This window comes from Oreochromis aureus, linkage group 7 (genome assembly GCF_013358895.1).
Source record: "Oreochromis aureus strain Israel breed Guangdong linkage group 7, ZZ_aureus, whole genome shotgun sequence".
Lineage (NCBI taxonomy): Eukaryota > Metazoa > Chordata > Actinopteri > Cichliformes > Cichlidae > Oreochromis > Oreochromis aureus.
In genome coordinates this window covers 6,153,429-6,172,253 of record NC_052948.1, presented here as the reverse complement: position 1 = coordinate 6,172,253, position 18,825 = coordinate 6,153,429, and the positions used below count along the sequence as shown (strand labels likewise).

General features: G+C 39.4%; 2 protein-coding genes across 2 annotated transcripts in view; one reads left to right on the top strand and one right to left on the bottom strand.

The window, feature by feature from the left end:
- Positions 1–1,778: 1,778 nt before the first annotated feature.
- On the top strand, positions 1,779–7,039 carry irf7 (interferon regulatory factor 7). The gene is made up of 10 exons (XM_031756501.2): positions 1,779–1,935; positions 2,129–2,282; positions 2,855–3,026; positions 3,120–3,220; positions 3,328–3,379; positions 3,464–3,580; positions 3,692–3,891; positions 4,138–4,339; positions 4,963–5,078; positions 6,085–7,039. The coding sequence occupies exons 1-10, from the start codon at positions 1,871–1,873 to the stop codon at positions 6,271–6,273; spliced, it is 1,368 nt and encodes a 455-aa protein (XP_031612361.1). The 5' UTR covers positions 1,779–1,870; the 3' UTR covers positions 6,274–7,039.
- The window catches only part of phrf1 (PHD and ring finger domains 1), a 16,394-nt gene continuing 4,605 nt past the window's right edge, over positions 7,037–18,825 (bottom strand). Inside the window, exons 5-18 of the mRNA XM_039615828.1 lie at positions 18,780–18,784; positions 18,584–18,690; positions 18,104–18,282; positions 17,476–17,608; positions 17,225–17,340; positions 16,903–17,096; positions 15,132–15,254; positions 14,468–14,622; positions 12,106–14,017; positions 10,817–12,000; positions 10,310–10,386; positions 9,668–9,817; positions 8,903–9,031; positions 7,037–8,762 (exon numbers count right to left, since the gene is read on the bottom strand). Coding sequence (XP_039471762.1) covers positions 8,595–8,762; positions 8,903–9,031; positions 9,668–9,817; positions 10,310–10,386; positions 10,817–12,000; positions 12,106–14,017; positions 14,468–14,622; positions 15,132–15,254; positions 16,903–17,096; positions 17,225–17,340; positions 17,476–17,608; positions 18,104–18,282; positions 18,584–18,690; positions 18,780–18,784 — 4,632 coding nt within the window. The 3' untranslated portion in view covers positions 7,037–8,594. The remainder of the gene's footprint in view (positions 8,763–8,902; positions 9,032–9,667; positions 9,818–10,309; positions 10,387–10,816; positions 12,001–12,105; positions 14,018–14,467; positions 14,623–15,131; positions 15,255–16,902; positions 17,097–17,224; positions 17,341–17,475; positions 17,609–18,103; positions 18,283–18,583; positions 18,691–18,779; positions 18,785–18,825) is intronic.

Sequence of the window (18,825 nt, the reverse complement as noted above, 5' to 3'; positions counted from 1 at the left end):
GAAAATTAGTGAGTGGCAGTTCTCTGAGTGAAAATGGCTTGTTGGTGTCAGAGGTAAGAGGAGAATGGCCAAACTTCCTTAAGCTGACAAGAAGGCAATATTAACTCACTCGTTACAACCAAGGTGTGCAGAAGAGCCTATATGAATGCACACCACTTCATACCTTGAAGCAGATACAGGTCTTCTGCTATCAGCTAAGAACAGGAAACCAAGGCTACAATATCCACAGGCTCACCAAAATTGAACAATAGAAGATGGGGCAATGTTGCTGTTAGGTCTCAGTTTCTGCTGTGACATTCAGATGAATGTCAAAATTTTAGACCTAAACTACATGGAAGTATGGCTCCATCCTGCCTTGTATCAAGAGTTCAGGCTAGCGGTGATGCTGTTGGTAGTGTAATGGTATGGAGGACATGCCAGCACTGGTTATAAGGCTGTTACTGTCTATTTTTTTCATTAGATGAAGGTGGTGTGTGTGATGTGGACAGAGTCTTCAAAATTCTCCAAAATATCACTGATAGATATATATCAGTGGTAAACATATCTATCTACACATATATATCTATATAGAGAGATATATATAGATATAACACGTTAAATGAGCATATTTTTAATCAGATGCTCGTGAATTCTCGTGACACTGGTGAAAAGCTGATCACTATCGAGCGTGAGCATAGTTTAAGTAAGCATTTAACTATGGGACAGTAAGCCTATGGGATGATGTAATGATTCTGACGGAGTGACGAAATAGCCTAAAAAAGGCCGACGTCGTACTGAAGTAGTACGCATTACGACGAAACACATTACAACGGGTAGTTACTCCCGTCCTAATGTGTTTCCCCGCGTCGGGAGCGCGGACTGAGCAGGGAGAGCGTATGCGGTTGACCCTGGCTCAAATTCCAAACAACCAGACGCGGAAGTAGTGATGTTTTAGTTTTGTGTAAAAGTGAAAGATGGGGTTTGTTACATTACCGTCAATTTGGTTACAACAGACATTGATACATCATTACGGATTATTAAGAGATAAGAGAATAGGAGGAGAATCTTTAACGCTCAAGATACCAATTTCTCAACAAGTAAACGGCTCTGGTCGTTTTCAGACGTCCTATAAAAATACTATTTGCTCGGATTTTTGCACATCGCCAAAGGTTATGTCTGCTGAGCACATGACTGAAAACAATTGTCAATTGTCTATTTATTTTTATAAAACAGATTTCTGTAGCTAAAACACAGAAATCCCCCCTTCCCCCAGATAGACCACATGATTGAATAATGGCCGAATGGATATACATTTAAAGTGTTTTTTATTCAAACAAGAAGTCGGTATTTTGACATTTTTCATTCATCCAGGCTGCAAGGCTTCCTTGTCATCACCATAATCTCCGGCTCACTGCACAGATTCTCTTCAGATTGGATATTGACGGTCTGGCTGGGCCGCTCCAAAATGTTTAGATTACTTCCAGTCAGAAGATTACTTTAAACCTACATAAGGCGGGGCGATGAAGCATTTGGGGCTCTATGTTTGTGTTGCCTATTTGCACAGTAGACACGAAACCTGTTTATGTTATATTCTCTTCTATTAAAGAAAAAAAAAAAAAAAACATCCCTTCTCCCTGCAAAGTGCGCGCTCCCGACGCAAGGGAAACAAATTTCGCTTGGCACGCAGCCAGCGACTTTCAGCTCTCTCCCAGTAATCTCCAGCAAGAAATTCCATTATGCAAACCCACTAACACGCCCATTACATCCGGTCGGCGAGGCTGTCTTGTAATTGGTGTGTAAGAAACAAGCACTCTCAGCCACTCGTGCCCCGAAAATCCCACGCCGGTGTTACTTCCACCCTCTGAAGGAGGGACTTATAAATGGAGTATAAATGTTAGAAGACGTGTTCGGAAAATTCAGACCGACGGCTTTACAGAGAATCGGTGAAATGCAGAGGTAAGAAGAAACTCGTCTTGTTTTTCTCCCTTGCACATTTAATAGTTAATAGTACTGCGGTTTATTGCTGTAGAAGAAATCTGCAGCTTCCAGTTTTGGGAGTTTCTTTTTGAATGTTCTCAGATTTCCCTTGTGCGCTCGTAAGCCGTCTCTATTTATTCACGCTTGTTGTCGCTGTTGTGTTTCCTGTCAGCCTCCCCAAACCTCAGTTCTCCAGCTGGCTATTAAAGCAGGTGGAAACGGGCCAGTACGCTGGCCTGTGCTATGTTGAACCAAACAAGTTCAGAGTCCCGTGGAAGCACAACTCCAGAAAAGACTGCAGTGACGAGGACAGTAAAATCTTCCGGGTAAGTTTATTGCCAGATTAGCCTTTGTTATCCGTGCGATCAGATAAAAGGGTTAAAATGACTATGTTGACATTTTTACTGAAATAATAAGCTACTACATTGATGAGTAAGCGACTTACAAACTAAGCGTGTGCTTTAAATAGCTCCAAAAATAGTTTTGTTGAGTTGTTGTTACTATCAGGCTGGAGTTGTTTAGCTTGTTGCAGCTGTTCCCAGAGGCAGTTATGGCATCATCTCTAGTGGTGACACTTGAGTCAGTGATCTTGACTCAAAGAAATCCTGTACTAATGTTTTTGATACATTTAATGTGCAAAACCACAGCTTGTTTTCATACTTAGAGCACAGTTATACGCTGGTGCCAGTATTAAAGGAATTCTACAGATTTCAGCCAAGTGTCTTCATTTTTCATAAACAGCCACTTCAGTTTAGATGTGAAATCCAAATAGTGTGTGAAACAATTAGGAGGTGCATGTGAAGTCTAATGTGTGTAATTATCTCATAAAATATATAGTAAGTTTGAATTTTCTACCCGGCTGTCATTATGTTTACACCTCTCTGCATTTCCTCCATAGGCCTGGGCAGTAGCAAGTGGGAAAATTAATGAGTTCCCTAATGACAAAGCCAGGTGGAAAACCAACTTCCGCTGTGCTCTGAACAACCTCTCTGTGCGCTTCAAGATGGTAAAAGATAACTCCAAGAATTCTGATGACCCACATAAAGTCTATGAGATTATCAACACTGCACGTAAGCTAATCATCACTTAAGCCGAGATTCTGGGGTAAAACCGTTCCGAGTTTGAATGCATAAATAACGCTGATCTTTCATCTTTCCCTGAAGAAAACCAAGACGGTCTGGCAACACGGGACCCTTGGGAGGACGCTGACATTATACCAGATATATACAGCTCTTCCACAGAGTACCTCCTTTCAGCAAATGAGGTTCAGTATCACATAAAGCGCTCTTTCACTTCTCTTAGTTGGTGTAATCTCACTTGTCTTTGTGCTTCTAAATATTAACTGTTTCACTGCCTCTCCCCAATAAACAGCATGATCTGGTTAACGATTTGATGGCCTTGGGTCTTGGCAGCCAGTCAACAGGTAAAGTTTGTGGATCGCATTTGGTTTTCTGTGGTTTATAATGGAGGTTAGTTGTAGTTTAAAATGATTTTACTGTCAAAACAGAGGAGCAACCATGGACAGAGAACTATGGCCAGCAAAATCAACCCGCAACTGAAAGCTATCCTGTAGCAGCCGAAAACAACCCACAGCTTTTACCAGTGCAGCAAATCTGTTATGGAGGTATGTTTAGACAAATTTCTCTTTCTGGATGAAAGGTTTACTAAAAATATGTGTACATAGTTACCCAAGAAGGAGGGATCTGTTGTCTATTAACTGTTTTGTTTTGTACAGTAACTCCTGCACCAGTACTCACTTCACCTCAGCCGGGGCTATTTGACCTAGAGGTCTCCATCCACTACAGGAAAAAAGAAATGGTAAAGATGACTTTGAACACTCCCCGAATGCAGCTCCACTACAACTCAGAGGCACTTGGGTATGAGGCATTCAAACTCTGCTTCCCCTCCACTGATGGTCTGCTGGACCACAAACAGGTATAATCATACCATTAGCTAGATGCATGTTTTACACAGTTGTACCATCCAAGCAGACACTAGAAATTATGTTTATTATGTTACTTCAGGCATGAAGCTGACAGATTCTGAGATACTGTGTATGTCACAAATAAAATTTGACTTTAGAATACGATAGATGGATTTTACCCCTAATTTTAGGTACAGTATACTGCTGTGTGATGAGGCATTTTCATGTTTTACTCACCACAACCTTCTTATTACCAGATTGAATACACCAACCGCATACTTAATAGCATCCAGAGAGGTCTATTCTTGGAAGTGCAAGAAACTGGTATTTATGCCTGGAGGCAGGACAGATGCCATGTGTTTGCCAGCACCAGTGACCCTAGTTTGGCTAATGCAGAGCCAGCAAAGCTTCCCCAAAACACCATGGTGGAGCTCCTTAATTTTGAAAAGTTTGTGAATGGTAGGTGTAGATGTTTGCTCATTTATATATGTGTATATACACCATATACTGCTGAAGTATGTCTGTGAAGGTTCTTAGTCATCCAGGTCATCATAGTCTAAGGAGCTTGGAAAGAAAAGCGTCTGGACTTCTTTAAGTTGCTTGAAGACGTTTCATCTCATAAGCCCTGTTCAAACAGAGGTGGTGGCTCACGGCACCAACTGTCTGCCATCCATAATCCAGTTTTGAAATCCCTTCCCAGACGCCTTAATGCCCACTCACATCCTGGGCCTTCTGACCTCTGGAAATCACATGATAGGGTGGGGCTATGTTTCATAATGAGTTCACCCAAAACCTTGGCTGATTGTGACCTACACCCATTTTCACACCTTGGCTCATGTGATTAGGTAGAGGATCATTAGGGGGTCCATTGTCCCTCTTGGGCGGACACTCCCATAGGGCTTAAATCTGGGACTCTCCACCATTTCACCTTAGAACTGAAGAAGCTTCTCGAATTAGAGGTGAAACGTCTTCAAGCAACTTAAAGAAGTCTAGACGCTTTTCTTTTCAAGCTCCTTAGACTACTGCTGAAGTAAAAATGGATTTCATCCTTAAATAAATGACTCCCACTGAATTTGTTTCAGAATTGAAACAGTTTAAGGAGAACAATGGTAGATCTCCTGAATACACCATCACCATGTGCTTTGGAGAGAAGTTTCCAGATGGAAAACCGCTGGAGAAGAAGCTTATTGTAGTGAAGGTAACACCACCCCCCGACCCGTGCTTCACCTCAAAGACCCATTCAGTTTTTCAGTCAGTTATTCGATTTAATTCAATTTAGTTTCATTTTCTTAGCAATAATTTATGAAAAAATGCACAGCTGGGTACTTACACTGTAAGACAGAGACTGAACAAAAATAACCCAAAAATTCCCTTTGAGGAAACATCTGGCAACACTTGGCTTTTGGCTGCCACCTGGTGTGGGCTGCCAACTGCCTCAACCAGTTAAAGTTAGAGGGAAGAGGATTTAAAACAGACTACACACAATATAATAATAAAACAACTGGCATGTTGGAGAATCCAGTAATTGCAGATAAGACCATGCAGAATCAAGGGACGAATGACAGGTAACAGTGAAGAAGACTAGACTAAAGATGTTCTGTGCATAATGGAATATGACCAGTCAGACCTTTTAGTAATTAGGTTGTTTATTAGCAGTTATCAGCATAAGTTATCCTGGTCATCCAGACCTTTCTTGCCTTATGATATGCTTGTAGTTTAACTACCCCAGTTGTTTCAGTGGGTTTGTAGATAAATAACTGGGTATCATCTGCATAGAAAAAATGTATCCAGCACTTTCAGTAGCAAAAGAACCAATCATTGATATGAAAAAAAGCTTGAACAAATTATTTTATATATAGAAATAAAGTGTGTATACAGGTTTAAATCAAATGTAAAAGCGTAAGTGAGCATAGTATAGTTATACTTAATATGTAGAGACATTATTACATGTAATATGTCCCCGTTTGTTCGCAATGGTGATAAACAGGTTCGAAATATATAAGAAGTTTGGTGACAGAAAGTTAGAGAGGCAATGGTTTAGACATGTGCTGAGGAGGGATATACTGGACAAAGACTTGCCAAGTAGGAGGACATGTTTTTCCTATTGCTATTGTTGCTTATCATGAGTCATCACTTTCAGTGTTTACTTTGTCATCAGCAGTTATGAAACTCTTTAGCGTAAATCTTTCTCTCCATTTCTGCAGGTGGTACCTTTAATCTGTCGACATTTTCATGAGATGGCCCAAATGGAGGGAGCGTCGTCTCTTTACAGCTCCAACGTGAGCCTACAGATCTCACACAACAGCCTCTATGATCTCATCAGCTCCTGCTTTCCCCTGCAAACAGCCGAAGACCCGATGCGGGACGCTGCACTGTTCCCGAACCAGATTTGAAATTTGATCTTTCATTGACTTTTATTTGAAACCACTTTAATTTCTTATGGGGTATTGGGACACGTACTACACTAGATTCTGAATCAGCTAAAAAGTTGGCCGCTTAGCAGCTGAATGTGATAGTGTTATAGCTGCCAATACTGCCATGTGCCTGCTTTTCCCTCTATGTTCACATTTATGCTAAATCACATTTTTATCCACTACATGAGGAGAAATGCCCCATCTACTGCTGTACTGTTACATTACTAACCTCAGTTTAAAGATCGCTTTAGAACTGTCCAATTGTCTTTCATCTAATGTATTGTTAAACTGATAATATCATCCTATATTAAATGAAATGAATGCTTATGATAATGGTAAATCCATTCTGACAAGCTAAGTTTATATTACTGATCACATATTTATAGAACTGCTGTATATATGTGTGTGTGTTTGAATATAATGATGTATGTGTATAGTAATATTTTTGTGTCATACTGCCACTGGCTATATATGAGAAACTGACCAGCTATTCTTCTTTTCATCTTGCACTTTTCATACTGAATAAACTGCCATTTCTATACCCTTTGTGCATAACTCATATACAACAAAGGGTTATGTAAAATCTAGAAAATATTATTTTAACTTGGTATCGTTTCATGTAAAGCTAAGACTGTGTTAATACAATTTTAAAATAGTGTCCTACTAACTGCCAATGTTGAAAAATCTGTAACAAAAACAGGACAAACTGTAAGCGAGTACTTGAAATAAACTAAGACAAACGTCTCTTTGTCATCAGTGATTTATTATTTGACGATTTCCTTGTAGAAACACCTGGACTGTTTGATCAAGTAAATACAGAAAAAAAAAGTCACATACATTCAGATAACATGAGCACCTATTTGTTAAATTCTTCCATTCCAAGTTCCTGGCTTTATACAGCACAATTAAAGATGATGACAAGGAAGTAGTACAAGGCAGGTCCAGCAACCTAATTAATCAGTGTTTACAGTCGACAAACTAGTATAGATAACAGAGTGGTGAACAGGCAAGAATTAGTTTGTATGCTTTCATCAAAAACTAAGTACAGCCACTGCTCCAATTATAGATATGCAATTAACATACCCTGAATATAATGGAAAATGCTGTCGCTTGTGACATACGAATTGATCTTCCTGAAACATAAAATTAGACCAAAGAAGTAATTTATCAAATCAAACCTTTTCCTATTGAAAAGGTGGACATGTTGCACCACATTTTTGCAAAAATAAATGGGGTTTTCCACCTTTGCCACTGAGAAATGTGTTGCCCTCACTCCTGAGTAAAAGCTATATTATTTACTATGGAATTGTATCCTTTGTCTAAAAACATAATACTGAAACAAATGAAATCTCACCTATGGATTTTGTATTCATTTTACTCCTTTGGCACAAAAACTTAATATTCTCTGGTTCTTTAAAAAAATATGGGTTTAAAAGGAGCTGAAGCTACAGCAAAGGAGAACAGAGAATATGACTATTCACTCCAGATTCACCTGCATTATGCTGAATTGAATTCATTACACATGGATATTAGAAATATGAAAGAAAAGAAGCACTAAATTTAAAACATTAAACACAGTCAACTTGAACTAGAACAAATTTATGTCAATCATTTGCAACAGGCAACACGGATGAAAGGAACATACAGGTGGATGTATCAAATCTATATATTATATTTACAACCAAATCTAAAATTATTCGTAAGTCTACTGATAAATTTTCTACAAAAATTGCATAACAATGTGCTCTCTTAACATGTAAATTTCTGAAATATGCATATTCTGCACATTTTCTCGCTTCTCGTCTGACAAATTGAGTTTTGCCTATGATAAATACCCCTTCCCTCCCATCAAACAAACAAACAAAAGAAATACATAGAAAACTCAAACGCCACGCTACATTGTATCCTACCAGTGCCGGTGGAGAAAGCTACCCGGTTTTTACCTCTATGGGATGGTCTTTGAGTTTTGCCTCTTTAAGGCACACTCTCAAAGTCTCCCATTAAGTTTCTGAGCTGTGTTACAAACGGAGAATAGTTCTTGGCAAGAGACACCAATAGGTACTGTTCAAGTCATTAATGAATAAAGGTTGTGTTCAAAATACCATTAAGATAGAAATCTCAACATTATAGAAAATGTTCCATCTTGAAACTGTGAGCAAAGGTTGGTTGACCATTTGCACTTGGTATGTTTAGAGTGTGATCACGCCCAATTCTAGGACACAAAGAATAACATAGCATAATATATCAATCAGTGTTTATTGTGGGTGCGGGTGTAGTTGTCCCTGCCTATAGTTCCTGCCTCAGCGTGGACTGTCAGAGGTTTTCGTGGCTTCAGTCTGGGTGTCTGGGGCTTTTCCTAAATCGTCTCCCTTTTTATGTTTCCTAGCATGTTTATATTTGTCCACATATGCCTTAACCAGATTTCCAACTTTCACTGGGTTGATTTCTCCACTCTTGCTGTGGCACACCTGAGAAAAAGATATTTTAAAAATGTTACCAGAGACACCGAGAAACTCCTGGGTCACACCTAAAAAAAAACATGTTTAAGCAAATAAAGAATTAAAAAGAATTTTATCATCATCATCATCATCATATTTTTCTAACCCACCTTCTGGACGGCTTTGCGAAGAATCTCCTTGTATTCATCCTTATTGATATCTCTCCTTTGGTAGAAAGGTTTGATAGCTAGCTTAACTTCTTCTATCGCTCTCTCCTGCATGTGCAGCTTTTTCAAATACTGTTAGGAGAAGTAGAATCATAATTTATGCAATGACATAATTTTTCCACACGTTCATTTTGAAACTAACATTTCTGCATGCTTTTTCTTTCATTCTTTTCATTGAAACAAAGTCTTTGACAAATTCATTCATCAGGCTAGCAGCATGGAACATTTGTGCAATTAATTTTCACACATTTTCCAAAGTGTTATCCAAGCAAGCCCAAACATGAAGCATGGTGTCACAATCTTTCTCTTTCTTTCGAATTTGGGTGACTGGCCAGAGAAGTGATTTTGCACAACATAAGGTGAAGCTGAATGTTGACATTTCCTGCAAATAAAAGGCTACCATGTCTTCCTTTCATTTTGTTGGGCACTTTTTAAATAATTACAGTTGTAAAATAATGATGAAAAAAAAGAGAAAGAAACAGCTTTATTAAGTTACAGGAAGTGTCACCTTTTACAGTTAACATCTAATCAGTTCATCCATGTATCTGAGTTATCTGAAAAGATTCCTATACAGCCTTCAAGGGATAAAGTTAGTGGGAATGGCCCACACCAGCAACCCCCCCCCCCCAAAAAAGAAAATATCAGTCTGCAGATTATTAAATTATTTAAATAATCTGTAATAAAGCTGAAAAATGCATTTCTATTCACCTTGTCTTTCCTTGATATATCTCCTTCTTCTGACTCTCCTTGTGCAGTGGCTGATAACTCCCCAGAATGAAGACCATCAGATTTAGAGGAAGTACTGAGAAGACCATCAGCACATTTCTTGGAGGGGTCACTAACAGCTGCAGTGATATCCTGTAAAAGTCAAGGGAGATTATACAGTGACCACCACCTACAAAAATTCAAAATATTCCATCATATAAACACACAGAAAATTGTGGTCATGAATTTAAAATAGTCACACTCCAAATGCACACTTATTTAAAATTCCAATTCAATTTATACATATTTGTCCTATACTTAACAACTTGTGTTTTATTGTGTGTCTATACAAATAATTACTAATACTGATGGGTCTAAAACAATACTGTTGTGTATCTTACAGAGACTTGTATGGGGACACAGTTTATAATTACTGCTTACATGCAGACACAGTTCTACTTTCAGTTACTCTGAAACTGCTTTGGTATCAGTTTCACTTTCTATCACATGACTCTATAAAAAACACCAAACTTGCTTCTTCTGGATAAACACTGCCACCTTCCTACGAATATTGCCATTACATAAGAAATAGCACATGCAAAACATATCTGGTAAATACTGCAGTGGCAAGTAGCTCAGACCTACCTGACTGGATGCCTGGACTGTCAAAGAAGGTCTGCGAGCCCCTTCCTGCTTTAGCTTCAGTTTATATAGAGCAAGCTCTGTGTAAGGGGGTGAAAAGGAAAGCACAAAAACACACAAACACACAATTAGCTGCATAAGATACACAACACACCTCTGATCTCTGCTCATCTTTATTCTTGTACTGTAAAACATTAGTTCTGCATGACTTATGGTAAAAAAATAAATAATATTATTTATTTACATATTAAAAGTCTTTGCTGAAAGACTAGAAAAAGCTGCTAGAAACAGTGTTCAGAGCAGTCTGAAGCTTGAGCTTTCAGCTTATAGGGAACAGTAGTATCCAGGCTACATTTGACAGCAAATAAGAAAAAGCACTTTAATTAAATCACTCAAATCACTTAAAAAACTCAAACAACCATTTCTAAAGCCATTTAAAAATAATAAGAGTCAGTTAAATGAAAACACATTAGTTAGCATGATATAGTAAAGTAACAATATACCACTTACTGCTCGCAGACTTCTCTGGTTGAGGACCCTCGGGCTCCTGTATATTCCAGGTAACACGCTTCACTTGTGTTTTGGATGTTTTTGCTCCTGCTATTGTTGATATCTGCTGTACCTCATTCTTCCCTTCCACCACTTCTTTCTCTTGTATGACAGCTGCACCACTACTCTCTGTGTGCTCAGATTTCACGTAATCCAAGCTGTCTAGCATCACATCAATATTAAAGTCATCATCAGAGTCTGAAGGCTGCTGAACTTCCAGTTTTACAGGGACAGTCAATTCAGTGTTTTGATGTTTGGCCACGGCCAACGGCTGAGTCTCAGAGACTGTGTCCTGGTGGCTTTCGTCTGCAACAGGCGGGGTCAGCATAGAAAAGGAAGTATCAGGGGCTAAGCTGGATACAGAGACTGGCTCTGATTTAACAATGGGAATTTCGCAAGTCTCAGTCTTAACGGGGACTTCGATATCCTCTTTGCTTACTGCCAAAGAACAAGTGTCTGTTTCCTCTTTCTTAATCGATATACTAATAGGATCATCTTCAAACATGTCAACCGATGCCTGTTTTTCTTTCTTAATGTCTTTTTTACCCTTTGCTTCTTTTGTAATTTCTGTAGTTGTGGACTGGCTCTCTGCACTAAGGACTTTGTCCGGCTTTTTTACTTTAGAGGTGAAAGAACAGGATGGACCCTCCTTTTTATTCACTTTGGCTTCAACTTTTTCATCTTTACTGTAGCTTTGAGAAACATCTTTCTCTTTTTTCTTGTCTTGCAACCTCTTTGCGTCTTTGGAGGATGAAAGAGAAGTTTGGTGTGAGCTTTTGGATGATCTTTCTTCTTTCCTTTTCTCTCTTGAACTGGATCTAGACCTGTTTCTCCTCTTCTCTTTAGATCGTGACTCCACCTTGTCTCTTGAAGAGAGAGACGAATGTTTGCTGTGTTCTCTCCTCCTCTCCCTGGATCTGGACCGGGATTCTGACTGACCATGCTTACGGTCCCTTGATCTAGATCGGGTTCTGGACCTGGAACGTGAATTGGACTGGGATTTTGAGCGAGACCGACCACGTCTTTTGTCTTTTGAAACCTGTCGTCTTTCGTGGTCTCTCTCTTTGTCATCACTTCTCTCCTTGCTTCTTCGTTTATGCTTCTTCCTCATTAAACGGTCTCTACTGCTGGAGCTGGAAGCAGACCTAAAATGTCCACAATTATTAATCATTCCAGTGAAGGTCAAAATAAAACACAGTATCACTGCCTTATTAGTATAAAGTATATTTGAAAAACTGTTATACATTTACCTGGATCGCCTTCTTCTCCTTTCATCTTTTGATCGTGACCTGGACCGCCGTCTCTTTCTGTGAGTCCTATCAGGGGAATTGGGTTGAGAACTGTCTGAGCTTGAGTGTGCCCTATTCCTCTCTCTAGACCGTGATCGCCTGGAAATCCTTTCTTTCTCCTCACGGTCTATTTCTTTCTGCTTTGTGACATGTCCGGAACCAAGCTGATCTCCTCTCCTGCCTCTGTCTGTCTCAGATCCACTGGAGGGCTGCTCCTTCAAAGCTTTGGAGCTTTTCTTCTTATAGTCCAAATCTCTTGATGGGGACTTTGAGCATGACATAACATGTGATTTAGTTTCTTCCTTTTGTTTCCTCTTGACAGTTGTACAGTTATCCACTGATGAATCTTCCTTATCCTTTGAGAGAGATCTGCTGGGAGTTCCAGCACGCTGTCCACTCTTTGCCTCTCGAGTCTCTCTCCCAGTCTTTACAAGATCCAGAGTTTGATCAGCAGGTGGTGTAGTGTCTGTCGTCTCTGAATTAAAAAATCTGTCACCATGAATTTCAGATTCACCTGCATTTTCACAAGGTTCTTTCTTAACTTTGTCAAGTGATACAGTTTGTTCTTCAGTCTTTATGCCTGATAGTCTTGATTCATTTTCAACCTTTACATTGTCCTCCAAGAGTCTGGCCCCAGATGTGGTTTCCTGAGCTATCCCTGGTCCTTCCTGTGTGACCTCAATCTCTGATGTTTCAGTCTTCACCTGTACCAGGTCCTGCTCGTTTTGCATTATAGTCTCTTTGTTACTTAGACTAGGAGGCTTCCTGTCAAGTGTAACATACTGAGAAGTGCCATCTGGGCTTGTCCCCTCTGTTTCGTCACCTGAGCTGCTTGAATCTGACAGAGTAGGATTAAAGGGATCATATATATTATCTTGCTCCTTACTACCCAGACTACGTGATGCCAAAAGCATTTGTTTATCCCTGTCCAATTGTCTCTTTCTAGCTTCATCATCCTTTTTCCTCCAGTGTTCCTGGAAGGCACCTACACTAGAAGAGGATGATGCAATGCCTAGCCGCCTTGACTGCCATGGGTTCCCACTAGAGTTGATGCGGAAGCTCACTGATGATGATGATGATGATGATGATGATGACGATGACGAGGCATATCGTGGCTGGCCAGCGGGACACCCAGTGGACGAGGATGACGAGAATGAATTAGAGAAAGCTGAAGATGAGCTACCTCCATCAGGCCTGTGCCTCGGGGCCTGACCGTCAGCCTGGCCCCTTTGCCGGTCTACACTTTGCTGCCTTCCTTTGTCCCCAGAAAGATTATTCATGCCTGTTTCAGGCATGCCATAACCATTACCATTAGGGGTAGAGCTACTACCCCGACCCCTGCTGCCACTAACTTTATGACTGCCATCTTGACTAGTGCCATCATTTGTCATGCCACTACTTTCCCTTTTTATTTTTGGTATTCTAGGAAGTTCTGACACATCTACCCACATGGGTTTTGTAGGTGCCTTTTTAGGTTGGCTTTGTGATGGGATCATTCCCTTGCTTTTGGAACTGGACTCTGCAGTGGGACAGACAGATGACAAGCCTTTCCTATGGACTCCAAATCCATTGCTTACCCGGTGATTAGAGGGTGTGGGTCTGTTTGGACGAGGTGGATGCAAACCTGGATGCCCTCTGAGATCAGAATGGAGAGGTGTTTGTATGTGGCTAGTTGAAGAAGCTGCTAAAGGAGGTAACCGAGTTGAGCTCTGGGACAATGGTGTGCTCACAGAGGCACAGGAGGGCCCTGGTTGATCTCTGTCGTAGTGCACAGACAGAGAAGTGTCTCCTAGACCTCCTGACATCCCTGGGCTGTTTGCATCTCCAGAGCTACTGCTTTTTCTACTGCCTGGTATTAATGAAGATGGCATCACTGTAACAGAAGAAAAGAAAAATGAAACAACTTTAGTTTTCTTGCTAAAATTAAATTAAAGCATTTTAAGGTTTATTATATAATTATCATGGTACTTTTTTTAAAATATGGACCTCTGCTATGAGGTATCAGGCTATTCTAACTAGAACCGCAGTTAAACTAAAGCAGATCTAGTTCATTTGCCGCTAGCTCACCATGGCTGCAAAGACCAACAAAATATACTATCTCACAGCAGAAGCAGATACTAAACTGCCTGTTCACTCGGCAAAAAAATAATAATAATTTAATGTTGCAGTAAAATATAAACAGTAGTATTTAAGACCAAATGTGTGCACCCCGAATCTAAATGTGTGGGAAATACTGCACACAGCTAGAAAATACAAATACACACAATATAAATCCATTTCATAGTCTGGATATGTGACACAAAAATGTATGACATACACTTACTTGGCTTGGTAGCTTTAAGCGAACCATCTCGATTAATGACGACATCAGAGCTGTCCATCAAGAGCATGCTCTGTCCTGATAGGATGCTGCCCAGCAGATCAGGCACAGGAGCTGCCTCCACAACACCTCCTGATGGGTGGACATCCATACCCCTCCTGGTATAGCATAGCAAACCTTCAATAAGATTTGTGAAGTATTTACGGATATAAATCAAACGTAACGTTTGTAGATTCATATGTGCATTACAGATATGTTTTAACAGTCACCAGAAATCTCAAGCTCTAAAACTTGGCAAGTTTTCATCTCCTATCTGTAGCAGATTTAATATTCTATACCTATAACCAAGGGTGAAAGATGGTCACAACAGATGGCACAGAGAGGGGAATCTTTCCAGACATTTGCATGTTATGTTCAAAAACCACAAACAACATAAAAGTAGCTGTCGGGTGTGGCCAATCATTTTGATAAACAACAGATAGCACAGTAGCACAGATCCAGCTAACGCTACCTGTATTTGATTAGTTTGTTTTATACAATAATTATACAGATGAATTAACTATGAATGTCTGAGCATGAGCAAAGCAAACAAATACCGCAAGCTTTAATAAACTTTTCAGTTGTTTTTAACCTAATCCATGGTCCAAGGGTAAACAGGAAATGGTACCTGGAAAGGCTTGCAGTGATTGGTCGAGCCACAGGCTGATGAGAGCGAAGCGCTGAGCAGGAGATCCCTCGTCTCTTGGCCTCCAGTAGCGATGAAACATGAGCCTGCTGTTCATCCTCCTCACTGGTCAAATGGACACCATAGGTTCAAAAAGAAAAGAAAAAAAGTTAGCTTAATACAGTGGTTCCCAAACTTTTTTTTTTTGCTAGGCTCCCCTTTGTTTTACAAGACCTGCAATAAATTACAGGTTACAATAAAATAAACCACTACCTCTTTTAGATAACAGAAAAACAAAACATCTTTATGGTAGGGCTGTGCGATATGACCAAAATCTCACATCCCAATATTAAGACATCTATCATCCGATAACGATATAAATCACAAAAAATGTAACATTTTCTGTAAATTCTGTGAATGTCGGGCAGCTCGACTTGCGTGAAGTGTTTCCAGCTGGGCGTCGCATACCTGGAGTCGAGTGTTTTAACTGATGCATGAAACGATACATTTTTAGACATAGGTTGTAATGGCCACCGTTTTCTTTGTGAGTATTTATTACACAGCGTGCTGCGGGGAAAAGCCTGTTCTAACGTTTGAGTCTAAGGTTTATTTTTTAGCACCTGACGGCTCTTTTTTGCTTCTCATCCGTAAATACTCTGCATCTTTCACGTGATTCAGTTTATTTTGAAAAGTCTCAACAGGATCTTGAGCTTTATTGTGAAAGGTTTATGTGGAAAATAAACAAGCGGACACAAGGTGGTTGTTGTTGCTAACGACAACGTATAAAAACAAGCGCTTGTCCGTCTGTAGTGTGGTTATATAAAATATAAGAGAAAGAGAGAACTTTCGGAAATTAATATAGCCACTACAGTGACCATCAAAATAATGAAAAAATATTGCCGTAAACAGTTTATTTTGCGATACCACGAAACAAACGATAGCGTAAAATGAAACGATAGACGTTTTTATATCGTCATCCGATATATATCGTTATATTGAACAGCCCCACTTTATGGTGTAATTATTTTACGTACAGTTGTTTTTTTTAACCGTGTAAGAATATTCAACACTGCTATCAATACTTCTAACCGCATAAGCTTAATGACACAGTGAGACATACAGGTGCAACTCAAATTTTGAAAATCCTGAAAAACGTCAATATTTTCAATTAATTATTTAAGAAATTAAATATTCAACATATTCTGCACTTGTGATATGTAAAAAACAAAAACACTTTATTTTTCATTTTTATAATTGGCAGTTTGATAAATATTAGAAGATTTCATTTCAAGCCTGAATAAACTGCTGTTCAAACAGGTAAAATAGCAAATGGTTTGCTGACTGTGTCATTGCTGTCATGGGCCAGTCACCCAGTCTTTCCTGAAACCCAGAGACAATCTATGGTTTGCTGCCAAGATGAAAATGAGAAACACCCAATTTTAAAAATACAGATGAGCTAAAGGCTGCTACTAAAGCAACCAATAACACCACAGCAGTGCAAAAAGCTGATCGCTTTCATGCTACACTGCACTGACACAATAATTTTCTTAGAAATCTGTCTTCGATTCGACAGAATCGACTTCGAGAAAAAGAAATAAAAAGAAAGGCTTGAAATATTTCACTTTGCACGTAACAAATATAGAATTATATGAAGGCTGACCATTTTTAAATGAAACTACATAAATATAAACTTAATGATATTCTAATCTTTGTATATAGAGCTGTATGTAAACAGTATCTAAACTAAATAGATCATATTCAGAGAGTCTCTTACCGATCCACAAATGGATCCAAATCAAATGGGTCTCCATAGATAGAGAGGGATGCAGCTCCTATGTCAGCACGCATATTGCTTAGTGTGTGCTCTGATGGCCTATAAACTGTTGGAAGCGACGAGCTCTTCTTGTCCTTTACAATTCCAAGACTATTAGCAATACGGCTTCGTGGAGTGGCAACCTTCTTCATCATCTAGTAGGAAAAGAGAGTTTCTCGTGAAAACTTTCATAGGACTACAAAAGAAATTTTCATTGCGGAAATGAAAATGAAGAATGTTTAAAATCACACATATAAATGTTTGATGTTGACAATAGACTTACCATCCTTTTCCTAGATTTATTCCTCCTTACTTTTCGTTTCCTCCTCTTGACTCCTGTGCTAGGCACTTTACCATTTTTAGCAGATGTCTTCCTACTTTTTACCTTTTTGTGCTTTCCTGGACAGGTGACGAAACAGAGGGGGGGGGGAAGCATTTTATCATCAGAAGCAACTTCTTCAGTTTCTTCACACATCATCTGCTCATGCAAGTACTTTTATCTAAAATAATTCCTTCATATATGTCCTTACTTACCAGTCTTGCGTTTACGGCTAGATGCCAAACGAGGTGTTAAGTCCCGTATGTATACAGCTGTGTTGAGCCCAGCAACCACAGCATTAATCGTTTCATCCAGCCAAGTGGACTGCATCAGATATGTCGGGGCCAGCTAATGGGGAAAGGTTTGGGTTACTCCATTGCTTTGCTTTCACAACATTCTGCAAACTTGACTCTCAAACATTAAATGCTACTTAGCAAAAACTTATTAGTTGGCATTTAAGACATTTAAAAGTAAAAAATGCATGCCTTTTTTTTGCAGTCAATAGGACTAAAGTATATTATCCAGATACATGACAATACCAACAGCAGTCCCACACTGCATACCTCCACCAGGGCTGAAAATTTGCAGAAAGTTTGCAAGCAAATCTGTCCATGACTTTTTGATAAATCCTTCTAACAGCTAAAACACAATCAAGCTGCTCCAATCACATAATCCCCTTGGTGGAGATAATAGGTGTTTAATGGTATTAATAAATGTATTCCGCACAACAAATAACTTTGTTAAGCTTTGACACAATAAGCTGCAAAATCCAACAACACATGAATGCAACAGTAATGAGTTAGAAAATAAGCCAAGACAGAAGCATCACGCTTCATGCCAAACCTGCGACGTGCGTGCCTGTGTGATGCGATGTCGGTTGACATTGGCTCGGACCCTCTCACTCTGCTGGGTACGGGCAATGGCTCTGGTGGGGCCTGAAGCACGGGCTCGTGATCGACTGGTGGCAGGGCGTGCAGTAGAAGGTAGGCTGTCGGCATCACTGAGTTCCTCAGCTGAACCTCCTGATGAAAGATTTTAAAGTTTGATTTGTGAAAGGATGTATATTAGGGTGCTGAAGAATTAACAAAACACATTTTTTCCCGAAATCTATTTTTTTTTAAGAAAATTAAAGGTATAAACATCAATTACACAAAGAATAGATTTTTAAAAGCAAGATAAAACAAATTTTAAGCCAACAGGGATACTATACAGTATATGTACAAAACTGTATATTTATTTAATTAACATTTAGGTTTTGTTTTTAATTACTATCAGTGAATGATCACTTGTTGCACAAAGAACTTCATTAACTTAAAGGCTTACTTGAGTTACGGTTGTTGGCTTCACACTCAGGACAAAACCATTCCTCTACAGGAACAGAGTCAAGAGGCGGCGTGAGGCACTCCATGTGATATCTATAGAATAAAACACTTTACTGATAAATATGCACGCTAATGCATGAGTCACAATATGAAGGCTATTTAGCAATGATAACTGGGTTGGGCGATTGGACGAATACATCGACTACCGACGATAGTTTTTACAAAGGCGATTTATTTATTTAT

Bases quoted from the DNA above. Each gene is read 5' to 3' on its own strand.
- irf7 (XM_031756501.2), top strand. From the start codon at position 1,871: ATGTTAGAAGACGTGTTCGGAAAATTCAGACCGACGGCTTTACAGAGA. The intron at 3,027-3,119 runs GTAAGCTAATCA...CTTTCCCTGAAG, and splicing joins TGAGATTATCAACACTGCAC to AAAACCAAGACGGTCTGGCA. The intron at 3,892-4,137 runs GTATAATCATAC...TCTTATTACCAG, and splicing joins GTCTGCTGGACCACAAACAG to ATTGAATACACCAACCGCAT.